This window comes from Microcaecilia unicolor, chromosome 2 (assembly GCF_901765095.1).
Source record: "Microcaecilia unicolor chromosome 2, aMicUni1.1, whole genome shotgun sequence".
Taxonomy (NCBI): Eukaryota; Metazoa; Chordata; class Amphibia; order Gymnophiona; family Siphonopidae; genus Microcaecilia; species Microcaecilia unicolor.
In genome coordinates, this window is record NC_044032.1 from 288760372 (window position 1) to 288781078 (window position 20707).

The 20707-nt window shown below is 46.9% G+C and overlaps 1 protein-coding gene across 3 annotated transcripts in view; it reads right to left on the reverse strand.

The window, feature by feature from the left end:
- FAM3A (family with sequence similarity 3 member A) overlaps positions 1-20707 on the reverse strand; it is a 54935-nt gene that overhangs the window by 27165 nt on the left and 7063 nt on the right. Inside the window, exons 1-2 of one of the 3 annotated variants that reach the window (XM_030194243.1) lie at positions 14881-14901; positions 974-1026 (exon numbers count right to left, since the gene is read on the reverse strand). In XM_030194243.1, the coding sequence (XP_030050103.1) occupies positions 974-986 (13 nt within the window). In that variant the 5' untranslated portion in view covers positions 987-1026; positions 14881-14901. Of the gene's footprint in view, positions 1-973; positions 1027-14880; positions 14902-20707 lie in introns of those variants that run through there. The other 2 variants (XM_030194242.1, XM_030194244.1) reach the window with 2 other exon arrangements.

Here is a 20707-nt window from a genome sequence, read left to right on the forward strand (position 1 = left end):
GACTTTGGAATTTGTTACCAACAAATTTGAAAAAAGCATGGTCTCTCTTACAGTTTCGAAAACTTCTGAAAACTTATCGTTTTGAGTCTTTATAGTTTTTTTTTAATTCTCAGTATTAACGGTTTTAATGAAATGTACTTAAAGACTGGATTGATATATACTTCGTGCTGATTCCTCTTCAGGAGAACAGTTTTTATAACTTTTGAATTGTGAACTGCCTAGAAGTCCGTTATGGATAATATGTGCCGTATATAAGACAAAATAGCATAGCAAGGATTTCCCTGTCTTTTTTAAAAAATTTTTAATAAAGGATCCCAATTCCCTCAATACGAAAAAAAGGGGTAAACCAGGCCGATTAAAAAGAATTTGCAGCCTCCGGGAGGGGGGGGGGGGGGGGGGGGGTTACACCCAAATAGTGTACAGACAGAAGGGATGGAGGGATGGGTCCCTCACTCCTCAGGCAAGATCCCGTGGGATCAAGCCAAAGCCTCACACAGTGGCGTAAAAACAGTGCTACTGGGGGCTGCGGAGCCAAACTCTATGCTCAACTAGTTTGGTCCCAAGACCAAAACCCTAGCAGTGGCTCTTAGGCCGTGGCCACGGCTAGCAGAACAGAGAGCCAGACCAGGGACAGGAGCACCAATTAGCATAATCTACCACCTGCTTGAGGTAGAGAAAATACTGGAAACTTCCAGGAGGTGCTGCAGCATATACTGGTGATGTCACTGGCAGAGTTCAGTCTTTTCTCTATTTCCACCTGCGGGTAGGAAAGGATAACACTCGTTCATGCAGAATAGTGGCGCTGATGCTAAGAAATGGCACCTGGAGTGAGCTGGCCTGCTTGTTGTAATCCGAACCCCAGAAAGAAGTTTCCATTCTCTCACTTACATTCTCATGACCAAGGTTCTTCCCTTACAAACACCCATAACCGTCCTGTATGTCAGCTGAGAATAAGGTATGAAGTGATAGTTACCTGCTAACCTCATGATATTGACTCTGGTATCAGCATGAGAACGGTGGCTGCCTCTGAGGAGACAAGAAAAAAATAAAAGGATTATAGTGTCATATAATGCTGCAAATAGGCATCCAGCTCGAGCTGCCAGTATAACAAAGGAAAGCATGAAAGGATATAAGAGGGAAATCTTTTCTAGCTGTCCAGGACTTTATGCAGTGTTAATCCCCCACCTTGTCATTCTTATATAACCCACCATTACTATTTCTACCCTCTTCCTGAGAGACTGCTAAGTGCAGACAACGCCTCGGTGGATAAGTGAACATTGCTTTGCTAGGAAATTAGAACTTAAGGCCTTGGGTAGAACTGAGATTTGGGTTTATTGATAAAATATACAATTTTTATCAGCTTGCTTGATCTAAAACAGGTGTGTCCAACCTCAGCCCCTGCCAGGTCAGGTTTTCAGGATTTCCCCAATGAATATGCATGAGATCTATGCATACAATTGTGGCAGTACATGCAAATAGATCTCATGCATATTCATTGGGGAAATCCTGAAAACCCGATGATTACTGCCCTCAAGGACCAAGGTTGGACAACCCTGATCTAAAACCATTTTGTCCTAGCTTTTTTAGTCTTTAATACATCCCAGGAACATCCCTTAATTTATAGTCAGTTATCCCAATAAAGAGGCGGAGGGAAATTTGTCATCATGGGGCATTTTGATCAGCAAGTGATTAACCCTTAGGAACAGATTACAGTATTTGCAATTCATTGGAAAACAAGTACAAAATAAAAGCATAAAAAATATACCAAATAATCTTAAGGGCCTTTATATTACTTTATGTATTCCTATAACTTTAGATCTTTAAATAGTTAAACAATTCACCAGTATTAAGATGCAGAGAGGTCATATGTATGCACGCAGTGCAAAGAACTCCTGGCTTTCAGAGAATGAGACCAATCTCAAGATGAGGCAGACAGGTATATAGAGGAGACCCACCTCCAGTTTGGCAATTCATAAGAATATAAGAACATAAGCATTGCCATACTGGGTCAGGTCAAAGGTCCATCAAGCCCAGTATCCTGTTCCCAACAGTGGCCAATCCAGGTCACAAATACCTGGCAAGACCCCAAAAGAGTAAAAACAGATTTTATGCTGCTTATCCCCAGAATAAACAATGTAGTTTCCCAAGTCTATCTTAATAATAGCTTATGGATTTTTCTTGTAGGAACTTATCCAAACCTTTTTTAAGCCCTGCTGAGTCAGCTGCTTTTGTTGCTTTGGCAACAAATTCCAGAGTTTAATTGCACGCTGAGTGAAGAAATATTTTCTCTAATTTGTTTTAAATTTACTACTTGGTAGCCTCATTGTGTGCCCCATAGTCCTTGTATTTATGGAAAGAGTAAACAAGCAATTCACATCTACCCATTCCACTCCATTCAGTATTTTATAGACCTCTATCATATCTCCCCTCAGTCAACTCTTCTCCAGCTAAAGAGCCCTAGCATCTGTAGCCTTTCCTCATAGGGAAGTCACCCTATCCCTTTTATCATTTTTGTCGCCCTTCTCTGTACCTTTTCTAATTCTGCTATATCTTTTTTGAGATGCGGTGACCAAAATTGCACACAATATTCAAGGTGCGGTCACACCATGGAGCAATACAAAGCTATTATAATAGTTTAGTTCTCCATTCCTTTCTTACTAATTCTTTAACATTGTATTTGCTTTCTTAGCCACTGCTAAACAATAAGCAGAGGGTTTCAACATATCATCAATGACAATACCTAAATCCTTTTCATGGGTGGCGATTCCTAATGTGGAATCTTGCACCACACAGCTATAAATTTGGGTTTCCCTTCCCTACATGCATCACTTTGCATTTGCTCATATTAGATGTCACCTGCCATTTAGATGGCCAGTCTCCCAGACTCTGTGCTACATTAGAGGAGAGAGGTCACCCAAAAGGAGAGTATCAGCATGGAGAGGCAAGAGGTGAACCTGTAGCCAGGACCCTTCCTCCTTCCCTCCAGAGGGTGCAGTATCCTAGCACCAAAGGATGTATCTCCAGAGGCTTGTGCCCAGGAGGAAAGGGTTAGGACAGCAATTTTAGTTTAAAATTAAACCATTAGGCATGTAGACCCAACAGGAACCCAGCTATGTAGATGGGTGTGAGCATCGCGTGGTCACTTGTCTGCCTGGTGCAAAGTTGGTGGACCTCACGGGTCACCTAGTTAGGATTGTAGACAGTGCTGGGGCAGAGCCGGCAGTCTTTGTATATGAGAGAGTACCAGTGACATAGGAAAGAGTGTGAAAAAGAGTTCTTTGGCTTCCAGAACCTATATTTCTTGCCTGATAATTTTCTTTCCTTTAGTCCTATCAGACCAGCCAAGAACCTGTGGTTTATGTCTGCTGACCAGAAGATGGAGACAGAGAAACAAAGTAGTTCTGTGTTATTTGGCCCTTAAGGGCACTATGTAGCCTTAAAATGCTCAGTATTTCAAATGACCAAGCAATGGTGCTAATGTTCACTCTTCTGATCAAATGTTATATTCAGCCATTACCTTTGCTAACAAGGCACTGTTTTACTCTACTGTTACGCAGTTCCCCAACTAGGTCAGGAAATGCCTCAAATCTGATTAGGTAAGTTAGCGGAATTCAAAAATAGAAGCCTTTCAAATTGAAAAAAAGATATAAGAAACAGGAGAATCATTCAGAATGGATAACATGTCCATTAATATCTAACTAGGGAGGGTCTCTGGACTGGTATGGAGAAATTAGGACTTACCTGATAATTTTCTTTCCATTAGTTCTTCACACTATTCCAGGATGACTGGGTAGTTATGTCCATCGACCAGCAGGTGGAGATAGAAAATAAAGAACTGAGTACCACTACATAGGTCCCCGCTAGCAGCTCAGCTCCTCAGTATCAGTCCTCAAGGAAGAAAGAAAGCCCAATCAGCAGCAACCAACAAATCCAGCCCCAAGAATCATCCAAAGACAAGGTCCCTGGAAAACAGGATACAAAGACCGTGCATACAGCCACCAATCAGGGCGTCGAACCACGGGAGGGCTCCTGGAATAGTGTGAAGAACTAATGGAAAAAAAATTATCAGGTAAGTCCTAATTTCTCCTTCCATTACGTTCATTCCCACTATTCCAGGACGAGTGGGATGTTCAAAAGCTATCCCTACGAGGGTGGGAAGCCGAACCTGCCACAAGCAGAACTGACACCCTAAATGCAGCCGCTGCCTGCGTGGCCCCCGCTATACCATCATGCTACTGAAGGAAAGCAGAGAAGCCTTTGCCCAAGATGTGGTCGCACGCCCAGGAGAGTGTGCCTTCCAACTCGAGAAGAGCCTCCCAGAATACAGGCCGAGACCACGGCCACCTTCACCCACCGGGCAAAGAAAGCATTGGATGCCATGAGACCCAACTGCTGTTTACCAAACTGCACAAAAGGTCTATACAAAAGGCGGAAGACATCGGGAACCTTGAAAAAACACAGGAGAGCCCTGTGAAAGTCCAGAAGCCTGCAAGAGGCATACAGACAGCTAAATAAAAAAAAAAAACAACAAGCACTCGGGCAAGAAGGATGGTACTGCCCAAAACGAGACCCCCTGCCTCCAAAACAAAGATGGAGAAAGGGCCTAAGGAGGAGCCTAAAGTTGCAAGAAGCAACAGACCAACGGAAGCACCCCAATAACACCAAGTTCTATGTGAGAACTATCAGGATCACCTTGCGACAGGGCACAAATAGAGATCGCTGCAGCACCCGAAGGACCAGCATAAAATCCCATTCGGAAAAGGCACGTGAAGGGCAGCGTAAGCGACCCACACCTCTCTGAAAACAAATCACAACCGGAAGAGCCGCTAAAGAAGAGGTCTGCCAATGACCCTGAAAGCAAGCCAGGACTGCCACTAGAACCCACAAGGAACCCAGCGCTAGCCCTTGATACTCCCTCTCGCAAAAATGCCAGGAAATGGCCCAGGGAGGAAGCAAAGTACTGGCAGGCGCCATGGAAGAAGAGTGCTTCCTAGCCTGCAGCAGGGAAGCCAGGACTGAATCCTTCTTCCTCAGCCAAGCCCTCTCAAGGGCCAGGCCGTAAGACCAAAGGGAGAAGAATCCTCCATGATCACCAGGCCCTAACAGAAGAACCTCGAACCTGAGGGAATCGCAGTAGCTCCCCAACTAGGAGCTTCATGAGATCTGCATAGCACTGGAGCCGTGTCCAGGCTGGAGAACAGGAGCACTGTATCCCGAAGGTCTGCCACTCTCCCCCACTCCTGGCCTAATTTCGGCACGGGGGAAGGCCTACAGGAGTCACTCTCTCAGACACAAACGTAGCAGGGTGTACAGACCCAGAGAGTCCTCTTCCCTGCGACGGCTGAAAAACTGAGGAACCATGACGTAGGAATAGGCCAAGAGAACTAAGCCCCATTGACATATCAGCAGCTGTAATGGCTCGACTGACAGCTCCCAATCACTGGAAGTCCGAGCATGCCTGCTAAGAATCGAAGAATCCAGTGCGCTAAGTTAAAGCGCCGTTCCTCTGTGAGAAACGCTCAAGCTCACAGGGATCAAAAAGAACACCTAGATGCTCCAAGTTGGTGTGTTGGTGCCAGCCGCCCCCACTGAAATTGAACATCCAAACCAGAAAAGAAAAAACAAAACAGGAGGCAAACCATTGTAGAAGGAGCCTCTACACAGGCTTGGGAAGAGGAGGCTCAGATTAGCCAGCTGTCCAGTGCAGGAGGAAACGAAACCTACGTCACCGCAGAAAGACCGCTACACGCATGACCTAGGAAAAGGTCCCCGGGCCCATGAGACCAAATGGTCGGGACCGGAATTGGAAAAGAACTGCAGAAGCAGCCACAGAGGGGAAGGTAATTACGCCTCCCTGGTCTCAACAGCAGAGACAACTCTCTCTCTCAACGCACAGGAGCACAGACCTCAGGGTCACCATCCGAAAACGGACACCGGTGGATCCCTAGAGATCCCAATTGGGTTGCACTGCTCCCCTCTTCCTAAGAACCCCAAAATTGGTGAACCGACCAGACTGCGCTCAGGAACAGTGGTCCGAAGGGCCAGCAGCACCTCAACTGAGCTTCTGCTCCGAGCTGCCAGAGGCCCCCTTACAAGGAGACTGTTAAGAAGAGAGGAGTTACCGGAGGGGAGAACTGCAACTGGAAGCCATCACCCAGAATAACCAGCGCCAGAGCTCAGGAAAAGGTAGACCATACGTCCCGAAAGGCCTGAAGCAGCCCCCTGTAGGCCCGGAGGGACCATCCGGCCTGGCTACATTGGGATTGCCAGGAGAGAGCAGCCACTCAATCTCAGTGCCCTGCCGGCTCTCCGTTCCCCGGAAGATTGCCGGGCCCGAAACTGAGTCCTCTGGCCAAAGGTCTGACGACTAGCCCTACACATGGAGCTGGCACGAAACAGGGCACCTGCTGAGCCCGCAAGGCAAGCAGAGGAACAAGGAACATCTTCTGGAAGATGCTGGGGCCCGCTCACCCAGCTCCTGAACCAAATTTCTGAGGTCATTCCCAAAGAGAAATGTGCCTCAAAAGGGTAACCTGACCACGCAGGCCTTTGAAGTGGCAACGGCCACTCACGCCCGCAGCCAGAACTGACACCTCGCGGAGAGCGTCAATGACATGCCTGTGGCTGAAAAACTAAGAATGACATACGCAGCTCCTTGTGACTCTGGGCAAGTCACTTAACCCTCCATTGCCTGCCGCATAGAGCCTGCCATGAGTGGGAAAGTGCGGGGTACAAATGTAACAAAAATAAAAAATAAAAATAAATACACAGTGGCCATTAGGAAAAGGACTGCGAATGCCACTGCAAACAGGCCTGTGCTACCAAAGGGCCACAAATAGAAGCCTGCAGCTCCAAAGCAGTCACCTCAAGGTGTGCTGCAAAGCCCGTTTCGGCTTCCTAGCAGATCCCTCAAGGCAAGGCCGCCAACTACCGGGAGAGTAGTACTCTAGGTGACTGCAGACACTGAGTCCAACTTAGGTAAGGGAACATCTCCTCCTTCTAGCACCAGAGAAAAAAAGGACGGGCCACGGTCCTCCCAACCAGTAGGCCTGTGTCAGACGTACTCCACATTGCGGCAAGCAGGACCTGAATGTCCAGGTGAATGGGAAAATACCCTGGACGGGCCCCTGAGGCTCATTGCCCACCCATGTCCCCTCCCATCCTGCTCGCTACAGCAATACCCTATTCACCCCCGTCCCTCACCACTTCACCATCTCTCTTGTCCTCCTCCTCCTGCCTAGCTCTTAACCTTCAACACTTCCTTCCTGCCATTAACCCATCACCATTCCTCCTAAGTGCACCCCGTCTTCGTCACCTTCGTCGCCCGACCTCCGCCACCCTCCTCCGCACTCTCTTGCTCCTCCTCCTGCTATCCGCGGGAGACATTAATCCTAATCCAGGCCCCCCTCACCTGTCCTCCTCCTATCCATGCAAACGATTCCGTGATGTCTCCAATCTCATTTCTATTCCCCTCCTCCCCCCCTTCCCTCCCCTTCTCTTGTGCCTTGTGGAATGCCCACTCGGTCTGCAACAAACTGCCCTTCACCCATGATCTCTTCATCTCTCGTTCCCTTCAACTGCTCGCCCTAACTGAAACCTGGCTCTCCCCTGACGACTCTGCCTCAGTCGCAGCCCTTTGTCATGGAGGTTATCTCTTCTCCCACACTCCCCGCCCAGCTGGCCGCGGTGGAGGCGTCGGGCTACTACTCTCGTCCTCCTGTAGTTTCCAACCCCTCCTCCTACCGCAGTCTCACTGCTCCTCATCCTTTGAAGCACACTCCATCCGACTATTCTACTCATTGCCACTCAGAGTGGCAGTCATTTACCGCCCCCCTAATAAATCCCTCTCTTCCTTCCTCACCGACTTCGATGCCTGGCTTTCCGTTTTTCTAGAACCCTCATCTCCGTCCCTCATTCTCGGAGACTTTAACATACACGTTGATGACCAATCCGACCCTCATGCTTCTCAGTTCCTCACTCTAACATCCTCCTTCAACCTCCAGCTATGTTCCACCTCCCCTACTCACCAAGACGGCCATTGTCTCGACCTCGTCCTCTCCTCCTCCGACTCTCCCTCCAGTTTCCATGCTTCAGCTCTTCCTCTCTCCGATCATCACCTAATCACCTTCACACTTCTTCACCCCCCCTCAGCCCCGTCCAACTTTAACCACTACTTTCAGGAATCTCCAGGCTATTGACCCTCCCACCTTATCCTCTAGTATTTCTAAAATCCTCCCCTCCATCATGTCCTCCGAGTCTGTCGACAAGGCTGTCTCCGCTTACAATGCCACTCTCTCCTCTGCTCTGGACACTCTCGCACCTTCCACCTCCCATCCCACAAAGCGTACTAATCCCCAGCCCTGGCTGACCCCTCGCATCTGCTACCTTCGCACCTGCACCCGATCTGCTGAACGCCTCTGGAGGAAATCTCGCACCCATTCAGACTTCCTTCACTACAAATTCATGCTATCCTCCTTCCACTCCTCCCTATTCCTTGCCAAACAGGACTATTACACCCAATTGACCAACTCTCTCAGCTCCAACCCCCGTCGTCTCTTCGCCACCCTTAACTCCCTCCTAAAAGTGCCCTCCGATCCCACCCACCCCCTCGCTCTCTCCTCAATCACTGGCTGATTACTTCCGTGACAAGGTACAAAAGATCAACCTTGAGTTCACTACCAAGTCATCTCCTTCTCTTCACCCTTCAACCCTCGCCCTCAACCAACCAACCCAGGCCTCTTTCTCCTCCTTTCCTGTCATCACCGAGGAGGAAACCGCTCGCCTTCTTTCCTCCTCAAAATGCACCACCTGCTCGTCTGATCCCATCCCCACCAACTTACTTAACATCATCTCTCATACTGTCACCCCCTCCATCTGTCATATCCTCAACCTCTCTCTCTCCACTGCAACTGTCCCTGACACCTTCAAGCACGCCGTAGTCACACCTCTCCTCAAAAAACCATCACTTGACCCTACCTGTCCCTCCAACTACCGCCCCATCTCCCTCCTACCCTTCCTCTCCAAAATACTTGAGCGTGCCATTCACAGCCGCTGCCTTGATTTTCTCTCCTCTCATGCCATCCTCGATCCACTTCAATCCGGTTTTCGCCCTCTACACTCGACAGAAACAGCACTCTCTAAAGTCTGTAATGACCTGTTCCTTGCCAAATCCAGAGGCCACTACTCCATCCTCATCCTCCTCGATCTATCCGCCGCTTTTGACACTGTCAATCATGACTTACTTCTTGCCACACTGTCCTCATTTGGGTTCCAGGGCTCTGTCCTCTCCTGGTTCTCCTCCTATCTCTCCCAACGCACCTTCAGAGTTCATTCTCATGGATCTTCCTCCACCCCCCATCCCCCTATCTGTTGATGTTCCCCAGGGATCTGTCCTTGGACCCCTTCTCTTCTCAATCTACACCTCCTCCCTGGGCTCCCTGATCTCATCTCATGGGTTCCGGTATCATCTCTATGCTGATGACACCCAGCTGTATCTCTCCACACCAGACATCACCGCAGAGACCCAGGCAAAGGTATCAGCCTGCTTATCCAACATTGCTGCCTGGATGTCCAACCGCCACCTGAAACTGAACATGTCCAAGACCGAGCTCATCGTCTTTCCACCAAAACCCACTTCTCCTCTTCCTCCACTTTCTATCTCAGTTGATAACACCCTCATCCTCCCCATCTCATCTGCCCGCAACCTCGGAGTCATCTTTGACTCCTCCCTCTCCTTCTCTGCGCATATCCAGCAGATAGCCAAGACCTGTTGCTTCTTCCTCTTTAACATCAGCAAAATTCGCCCTTTCCTCTCTGAACACACCACCCGAACTCTCGTCCACGCTCTCATTACCTCTCGCCTTGACTACTGCAACTTACTCCTCACTGGCCTCCCACTTAGCCATCTATCCCCCCTTCAATCTGTTCAGAACTCTGCCGCACGTCTTATATTCCGCCAGAACCGATATACTCATATCACCCCTCTCCTCAGGTCACTTCACTGGCTTCCAATCAGATACCGCATTCAATTCAAGCTTCTCCTTCTTACCTACAAATGCACTCAGTCTGCTGCCCCTCACTACCTTTCTACCCTCATCTCCCCTTACGTTCCCGCCCGAAACCTCCGCTCACAGGACAAATCCCTCCTCTCAGTACCCTTCTCCTCCACCGCCAACTCCAGGCTCCGCTCATTCTGCCTCGCCTCACCCTATGCTTGGAACAACCTTCCTGAGCCCATACGCCAAGCCCCCTCCCTGCCCATCTTCAAATCTCTGCTTAAAACCCACCTCTTCATTGCTGCGTTCGGCACCTAACTCTTACCGTTCAGTAAATCCAGACTGCCCCAATTTGACTGCCCCTATCGGACTGACTGTTCACTTGTCTTCTAGATTGTAAGCTCTTTGAGCAGGGACTATCCCTCTATGTAAATTGTACAGCGCTGTGTAACCCTAGTAGCGCTTTAGAAATGTTAAGTAGTAGTAGTGGTAGTCATGCTAGCCGCCTGACTACCTTCCGGAAACTCCCCAAGAGAGCGCTGCAAGTGCCTCTGAAATCAGGGGGCCGCCTCCTAGCAGCCCAACTGCAGCAAAATCTGAGACTAAGTCTCCACAGGGTAGCAGTTGTGATACCCTGGGAACAGGCAGGGAGATCCCCATCTCCTCTGTCTCCCCGGAGCTGCCAGACCTGCTGGAGAAGAGGCTCCTAGCACCAGCCCAAGGCCCAAGGAGGAACACCGCTCACTGCAAGACGGGCAGCAGGTCGCACACTAAGCGGGGGTTGCCATGGCCAGAGACTGCCGCTGCGCAGGAAAACATGAGGCGCACTGCGCTACACACCCGCTTTTTTTTTTTTACCGGAACACAGCACAAACAAGCAAAAAATATGTCTTTTCTTTTTCTTAACATTTAGGTAGATTAGGCAGTTTTCTGTCTTCGGAGGAAACACAGTCTGTTTGTATCTGCCAAAGACCTCAAGGAGCAGTTGTGAGATTTCAACCAGGCTCCCCTGATTCTCACTCCACTGATCTAATCATTAAACTGCTCCTCCACTTCCTCCATGATGTTTTTTTTTTTTGTAGCACCGACACACAGTGCTCCCATCAATGTCCCAAGGCCTGAAGCACAGCAGAAAGGACCCACCACCCTGGGTCCACACTACCTGGGGACACAGTCACCCCCCCTTTCAGAACAGGGCATGGCAGCAGAACCAGCCTGCCAGACTCACTGTGTTACCTGCGACTCATCATCTTCTGAGTAGACTGGTTGCTGAGAAGGCTCTCACACAGAGGACAAACAGGGAAAAGGTGCAGAACACTCCAGGAGGAAGCACGACAGGGACCCAGCACCACCAGGTATGTCTGCTCAACTGCTCACTCTGCTCCACTGGGAACCAGTTGACCAACTAGACTAGGAGCAAGGCCTCAGAACCAGAGACAGAGGAAGTCTGTCCATCCACCTGCTGGAGACAGAAGATACTGAGGAGCTGAGCTGCTAGCAGGGAGCTATGTAGTGGTGCTCAGTTCTGTATATCTCCACCTGCTGGTCGATGGACATAACTACCCACTCATCCTGGAATAGTGGGAATGAACGTAATGGAAAGTAGGATTAAAGGAAAGAAAATTATTTGGTAAGACATAATTTCTCCTTCCTTAGCATCCTTACTAGATCAATCCAGAACATATCGGATGTATGTAGTTCAGTAAAGAAATTCTTAAGATGGGTGGGACTTCAAATCTGTGACTTAAGAATGGTTCTGAATCATGACGGCAAACACAAGAAGTAAAGAACACTCTTGTCCATACTCCGGAAGTTCTTGTGTGATCATCTACTTCTTGTGTTTGCCTTTAGACTTTCATAGAGGATACCTTCCTGTATCTCTTTGGACTGTTGGTTTTCTGAACCATGAAACCACCGAGTCTGCTATAGGAAGTTGATTTTGTTGAATGTGTCACCACCATCCATAAAAACAGAAAGATCTATCACTCCCCCTAGAAAATGAAGTAATGCTTGAGAATAACATGCTGCAATTCTCAGAAACCTGATCTCTATCAAGAACCTATTCTACAAGCATCCTCTTCCAGCAAACTATCCTGGTAAGTAAACTGCTCCTTTTTTTTTTTTAAACAAGGAACCAGGGTGAACCCCATTCTAGAATATCTAAATTTATTGCCTAGTTCTAGGAATATGAAAGGTTACTTGATAACCTATAAGTAAATGTATTGACTTAATAGCGCTGAATTAGAGAATGACACAGGGACGGGGAACCGCAGTAATTGCAGGGATGGGGACAAACTTTGTCCCCATGTCATTTTCTATTTGGAAGGGTAGAGGGTGGTGGTGGGAAGGAGGGTTATTATAGCTCCTCATTGTTATTATTGTTTTCTATTTGTAATTTATACACAACAGTTGCACAACATATTGTTCCTTTTTATACTTTAATAAAAAGATTTAAATATAAAATCATAAGTGTTCAAGGCTTCTGTAGATGAGGACAGAGCCCATGGGGACAGGGCGGGGACGGGGACAGAACCTGCGGCGATGAGGTGGGGACGGAGACAGAATCTGTGAGGACGGGGTGGGGACGGAGACAGAATCCACGGGGACGGGACCGGGTCATTCTCTATGCTGAATCATTTTCCCATGTGACGATGACAAATATGATATAGGAAAAATACAAGCAGCAGCAGGTCAGCACTGTGCTAAGCAGATATTTGTGTCCAGAAAAAAAAACACCAGAGCAAACAGCTGTGGAAAAATACCAGAATATAAAAGGTTCCTGGATTTGGCAAACAACCAAAAGATATCCCAGTTAGGAAATAGGTTGAGCTGATTGACAAACCTCAAGCAACAATGCCAAGCTTTCCTCCTTACAGAATAAGGTCCACAGAATGGAGCAACAAAGGTCAATGAGAAGCACAAAAGAAAAAAAACAATGTTAAAGCAAGAGATGAGCACTGCAGCCTTGGGAGAAGAGCATCAGTAGACAGGATCATATCTGGTAAAGACTTCTAGAATTAAGCTTCTACAGCATTTAGGATTGTAGTGCTTTTTGAGAAGCTATATGAAAGGCAAAGATAGATTAGTCTGCAGGGGTGGACCAATGTGCTCTCGACTGAGGAGTAGCATGGAGCTCTGATCAGATTTCTGCTTTTTTTTTTTTTTAGTTCAAAAGACTTGTTACTACATTTATAGCAAACATACAGAAAAAAACCCAACAACAATACAAAATGCTAAATTACAGGATGCAAGTTCAATGATGCGGTATAACAAAAAAGAAAAGCAATAACATTGCCCATTAGTGATTACAAACTGGACCTCAAGTCTGCTTAAAGCGGGGCCCACCCTTGGTCATTTTCAGCAGCTACTCTTTCATATATAGCTTCAAGGCGTGCCATGTTCCACAACATACTGTAATCCACCTTAGATATATCTTTCCAACATTGTTAATATGGTCTTGAGAGCTATTGCAATTAACAAATTGAACAGCTTAGGTTAGGTTGGCTAGCTCAGTTTGTAGGCCAATAGATCACATTATGATAGCACGGAGAATCAGCAGTTCTGACAGCTGGAAGAGTGCGTTATACCTTATCCCAATAAGTGCTAAGCTTGGACAGGAAAACAAAAGGGTGTGCTAATGTGTCAGTTTCCAAGTCATAGGACCAACATGTTTTATTCCTAATTGAGTCAAATTTAGCAATTTTAACAGGAGTCCACAGGACCCTATGCATTAGAAAATATATTGTCTGCACAACTGCAGTGGATCTGGACCAAGTGTTGAGCCAAAGTTGTTGCTTTTTAGGAAGAGGAGGAACTTCTTGGAAGAGACAATACCATAACCATCACTATGTCATCCAGAACAGCTGGAGCATCCATTTCAACATATCCTATAGCCTGGTTAAGAAAGGGAAAGGGAAATGGGACTTGATATACCGCCTTTCTGAGGTTTTTTTTTTTGCAACTACATTCAAAGTGGTTTACATATATTCAGGTACTTATTTTGTACCAGGGGCAATGGAGGGTTAAGTGACTTGCCCAGAGTCACAAGGAGCTGCAGTGAGAATCGAACTCAGTTCCCCAGGATCAAAGTCCACTGCACTAACCACTAGGCCATTCCTTTCTTCCCTTCTGAACACTTGTAACAAAGGGAGCTTCACCTGAATACAGGGCAAAACATCGACTGTGTAGGTTAGAGGAGTGAAGGGAGGAACTCTAATGTGCACGTGATGTCACCTACTAAAAATTAATTCAGTAGCGAAACAGAAGTATGTAATCCCCAGCCAGGCTTGAAGATAGGAAAATTCAGGGATCGCCAAAAGAAGAAGGAGAAAAACAAAGCCCGAAATAGAAAAGTGATGTACAGATTTCAGTATTATTTCCAGAAGAAGCTCTGTGTATATTTCCTTGGCCATAGCTCAATTTGGGGACATGTCACCAACTTTGCTTATGGCTGAATGCTAAACCTTCACAAGCTGTGCTTGCCCACTGGACACCTGCTAGGTTGCCTGTTCCGAAGCTAGGCCAATTATTTTGGCTGATACACTGCTTTTCCATGATTTCCGTGCAGGGTGATATCTCATTTAACCTCCACCATACTGGAAGCAAAAGGAGGGAAGATGGTTTGCACATCTCTCTGGAACCTACTCACCCGCCTGCTCTCAGGCCAGCCCAACAGTACTACCTGACATGCAGAACTACCAGGATGTGATGTCCGCTATTTTTAAAACTGCATAAGGTAAGTGAAGGAATGCAGACTGCCTGACTGACTACTTCCAGGCTAAACTAAACTGAAATACAGAAATGCATCAGAAGAAGCCAATTAGCTTAAGATTCCCAGTATTAGGAATTAGTAATAGAGGTGAAATTTTAAAGCACTTGGACTTACAAAGTGTAGCTGGGTCGCCCATCCAGGACCCAGCCAGGCTCGACCCTGCTTAGCTGCCTCTTCCTCCACACGACTGTTGCCTTCACTCCACAGCAATCTGGCTCCTCTGAGCCTTGGCTCCAGGCCCTGCGAACTCCCAGGACTTCCTCCTCCCTCCGTTCCTTTCACAGAGGCACATTCAAAGCCCAATGTTTATAAGTAAGAGCTTTTATTTTCTTGCTTCAAATCAACAAAACACCCTTCACTCCAGATTGTTTAGGCCAGCAGCCCAGAGCACAATTCAGGTTCAACACAGTCAAATTCCAGTTCAAAACAGTCCATATAACTTCAAACTCAGGTTCAACACAGTCCATATAACTTCACTTCACTTTAGCTCAGATTACTTCACTTAGGGAACAGTACATTATCAGAGGGAAAAACCCAATAGCTTGGTAGGTTGCAGCCCAGACCTTTTAGTATGAAACAGTTTACACAGTCTTTCTTGCACCTTCTTACAGCACAGTTACACAGCTTTATTCCCACCTGGTTCAGGCTGGGGTTTCAATTGTGCCCAGCTCTCTTTCTCTCCCACAGGCTGCACCTGTTTCCTCTTTAGTAGAGATTTCCCCCAGTGCCTCAGCCTCTCTCCTCCGGTCTTCCACCAGTCTCTCCAAGGTACAGCTAGCCACCCTCTTACAGCAGCTTTTTGGGTTTTAGCCAGGGCTCCAATCTCCATCTGTTCCTCCCCTAGTCCTTCAGTAATCTCCATTTTATCCTCCTCTTCAACTTCCCCCGCCCCCAATCTCTCCAGCTGGCCCTCATCACCTTCCTCAGAGACCATTTCCCAATCTTCTATCTCCTCCCCTAACTCTTGCACAGCCGGGTGGGGAAGAGAAGGCTTCTGGGACTGGTAGTTCCTCCCCTTCTTCCTTGAAGGGGGGCAGACTCAAGAAAAATGTCAGGAAGTGAAGGGGGGCAGACTCAAGAAAAATGTCAGGAAGTATTTTTTCACGGAGAGAGTAGTGGATGCTTGGAATGCGCTCCCGCAGGAGGTGGTGGAAATGAAAACGGTAACAGAATTCAAACACGCGTGGGATAAACATAAAGGAATCCTATTCAGAAGGAATGGATCCTAAGGAGCTTAGCCGAGATTGGGTGGCAGAGCCATCCGGTGGTGGGAGGCGAGGATAGTGCTGGGCAGACTTATACGGTCTGTGCCAGAGCCAGTGGTGGGAGGCGGAGCTGGTGGTTGGGAGGCGGGGATAGTGCTGGACAGACTTATACGGTCTGTGCCCTGAAGAGGACAGGTACAAATCAAAGTAGGGTATACACTAAAAGTAGCACATATGAGTTTATCTTGTTGGGCAGACTGGATGGACTGTGCAGGTCTTTTTCTGCCATCATCTACTATGTTATTATGTTCTACAATATTTATATTTCTGATACTGTATCATGTTGGTCCTATTTCTAGGACTCAATTTGCCATCTCCAAGTTTATCTCTGTATTTATGTTTATATGTTATCATTTCACACTTATTATGCTATTACAATTATAAGTTTTATGTCAAGCTGTACCTGTTTTACACCGCCTTGGGTGAATCTCTTAATGAAAGCGGTTAATAAATCTCAATAAATAAATCAAACAAGTAAGGAGCCCCCAAGACCTCCGATAGACTGTAGTCTTTGAGTCGATCATAAGGAAAGGGGTATGGGATGGGATAGGGTTATTTTATAATTGGAAATGCAGAGTTACTTGTTAGGGGTTAAAATAATCCTATAAGTGGTGTTTGGTTTTTGTAATGCTTTAGTATATATAAACAATAAAATAAGCACTGTCAAGTAATTTGCTAAAAAAAAAAAAAAAAAAAGTAATAAGGTAGGCTAAGGAAGACTGAAAAAAATAAACTGTAAAGGCAAGAACTAATACTAAAAGCTTTTTCCAATATATCCGAAACAAAACACCCCTTAGGGAGTCAACTGAACTCTGGATGATCAAAGGGTAAAAGGAGTACTTGAATTAAGAACTAATACTAAAAGCTTTTCCCAATACATCTGAAACAAAACACCCCTCAGGGACTCAATTGGATGATCAAAGGGTAAAAGGAGTACTCGGGGAGGATGAGAATGAGATAATGGCAGAAAAACTAAACCATTTCTTTGCCTTGGTCTTTACTGAGGAGAATGTTGAGGTCGTACCTGGACTGGAAATTTTCTTTTGGATTTTGATTGGAGCAGCAATTATAAGCATTGTTTTTGATCTTGAGCTGGTAGTTTGTATATAACACCAACTGTCATTTTTGTTGGGACATTTATTAAGAGCAAAGGAATTGTATAGAGAGTGTCTGATGATTGTTGCTCATGGAGCACGTTTTCCCCTGAAGCAGCATGGTAATAGCAAAACATAGGTCTTCATTGGGCTGACTTTTGCATTCTCAAGATATGAGATTGGACTGAGACTGTCACATCTTTAAGTGATTTATAACTAATAAAGTTTTAAAACAATTAAGAGCACAGCAAGAACATTTTTGTGATGTGGACATTATAGTCTATCCTATATAATAAAAAGCACCTCCAACATTCTGAAGCTGACTCCGTGGCACTGTGGCAGTGTAGGGTTCGTAAGTCTGTAGTTCAGCGTTTCATTGGCTCTCACTGTCCCCGCCCTCATGTCGAGGAAACGGAACGCTGAATAGTTGCCAAGCAAACAAACGCGACATCACAGGAACGAAGAACCAATCAGACAGAACGGAACTTGGAGGAGGGAAGTGGAGTAGATTGAATCTCTAACAAACAATCATATACAGAGAGGTAAGAACATCAGTGGAAGCAAATGCACAGAACGGAAGGGAAGACAAACATTTAATCACTTTGTCACTCAAACACATTCACAAACATACAGACATCACACACACAATCACTCAGTATATCTCTCTCTTACACTGTCTGTAAAACACACTGTCACTCTCAGTCTCTCACATGGGCAACTGTATGTTGCATTCTCACGAGTAAGGAGCTCTTCTGATGTGATTGTTAAACTGATTGAAGGGCCTGAACAAGGAAAACCTTTACCACATTGTAACACAGTTTACACAAAAAATATTGTATATAAAGAAATCTTTCACATGTAAACAACAATTATATTCAGAATACAACCATGGAAACATTAATGGCAGGAACTCATTACATTGCTAGCGCCCGTTTCATTGCGTTAAGAAACGGGCCTTTTTTTACTAATGAATGAAAAGAGGAGTTTTTTTGGACTAATAAACGATAAAAAGTGAACAATTTTGTAACTTTATGAGGGTAACTATATCTGAAGTCTTATTTCTCCGCTATTAGTGAGTATGGATATTATATGTAAGCTTTTACGCTTTTGTGGATTTTTTTCTGATATTATTGATTTTCTCGCAGTGTAAGAGGTAGCATATATAATATAAATATATATACACACACATACATGCATGTTTTGGAAACAAAAAACTAACCCAGTTGGAGATATGGAGAAATGAGGTCTTACCTGATAATTTTATTTCCATTAGTTCTTCACACTATTCCAGGACAAGTGGGTAGTTATGTCCATCGACCAGAAAATCCAGAACTGAGCACTACTACCTAGCCACGTGCTAGCCGCCCAGTTCCTCAGTATTGTACATAAGCCAGCAGAAAACCAACCTAAATGCATGAACAGCAACCAACCAACAAACAAGGCAAAAAGACCCCAAAAACCAATGACAGGATCCAGAACAGTGAGCAGGGCAGTCAGAAGCAAAATAGGCTGAAAACACCGGGAGGGCTCCTGGAATAGTGTGAAGAACTAATGGAAAGAAAATTATCAGACCTAATTTCTCCTTCCATTACATTCTATCCCACTATTCCAGGACAAGTGGGATGTTCAAAAGCAATCCCTGCGAGGGTGGGACATCGGCCCTGCTGCTCCTGCCACACCAAAGGACGCATCTGACCGTGCAGCAACATCCACCCTATAATGCTTGCTGAAAGAATGCGACGACAACCACGTCGCCACCCTGCAAATGTCTACCGGAGAAGACAAAGACATCTCTGCCCACGCCGTCGCCACACGCCGTCAAGTTGGCCTTCAAACCCAAAGACGAAGCCTTCCCTGCCAGGAGGTAGGTGGATGACACCGCTTCCTTCAACCAGCGGGCAATGGACGCTTTGGTGGCCATTAGGCCTAACTTCTGTTTACCAAACAAAACCATCTATCCGAGCGACAAAACTCATTAGTCGCCTCCAGATACCTGATAAGAACTCTTCGAATATCCAGAAGCCACAAGGACGCATACCGGCTCCCCACGTCCTGCCAACGAAAGGAAGGAAGCTCTACCGACTGATTAAGATGAAATTCCGAAACCACCTTGGGTAGAAAAGACGGCACTGTTCATAGAGACATCCTCCCCCTCCGAAAAACGGAGAAAAGGGTCCCTGCAAGAGAGCACCTGGAGCTCAGGAACGCGATGGGCCGAAACGATAGCCACCAAAAATACCGCCTTCAGAGTAAGATCCTTCAGGGAAGCCTGACGAAGAGGCTCAAAGGGAGGACGCTGAAGCACTCCAAGCACCAGACTACTACTATTACTACTAAACATTTCTAAAGCGCTACTAGGGTTACGCAGCGCTGTACAATTTAACATAGAGGGACAGTCCCTGCTCAAAGAGCTTACAATCTAAAAGACAAGTGAACAGTCAGTCCGATAGGGGCAGTCAAATTGGGGCAGTCTGGATTTCCTGAACGGTAAGAGTTAGGTGCCGAATGCAGCATTGGTGGGCTTTAAGCAAAGACTTGAAGATGGGCAGGGAGGGGGCTTGGCGTAAGGGCTCAGGAAGGTTGTTCCAAGCATAGGGTGAGGCGAGGCAGAATGAGCGGAGCCTGGAGTTGGCGGTGGTGGAGAAGGGTACTGAGAGGAGGGAGATCCCAGTCAGGGCAGGGAGCCCGGAAGAGCAGTCGAAGACGACTCACTCCTTTCAGAAAAAGGACTACATCCAGGTGAGCCGCCAGCGAAGAATTGCGCAAGCGCACTCGGAAGCAGGCCAAGGCCGCCACCTGGACCTTCAAGGACCCCAGTGCTAAGCCCTTGTGCACCCCCTGCTGTAGAAAATCAAGGATGCTGCCCACCGAAGCGCTAAAGGGATCCAAATCCCTTTCCGTGCACCAATCTTCAAATATACGCCAGACGCGGACATAGGCCGAAGAAGTAGACCACTTGCGATACTGAAGCAGATTAGTAATAACCGAATCCGAATAGCCCTTCTTCCCAAAAGAGACCTCTCAAGGGCCAGGCTGTAAGACTAAAGTGGGAGGGATCTTCCATGGCTACCGGTCCCTGCCGGAGAAGACCCCTCTCCTGCGGAAGCCGCAGTGGCTGGCCGTCCAGACGACTGATGAGGTCGGCATACCAAGGACGCCTGGGCCAGCCCAGAGCCACCAAAATCACTCTGCCACAATGAGTCGCTACTCTTCTCAGACAGCCCAACATCAGCTAAGGAGGAAAGACATACAGGACTCCCTCTACCTGCCACGGTTGAAGTAGGGCATCCAGACCTAACGAATCCTGCTCCCTGCGACGACTGAAGAACTGTGGAACCTTGGCATTGTCCTTCTTGGCCATCAGGTCCATGCAAGGAAGGCCCCAACGCCGCACAACTAGTTGGAATGCCGCGGCAGACAGCTCCCACTCGCTGGGATCCACAACATGATGACTGAGAAAATCGGCTTCTACGTTGAGGACCCCAGCAATATGGGTGGCTGAGAGGTAAGACAGGTGCTGTTCCGCCCAGACCATCAAGAGGCCGGATTCCCTGGCCAGACGGCTACTGCGGGTCCCCCCTG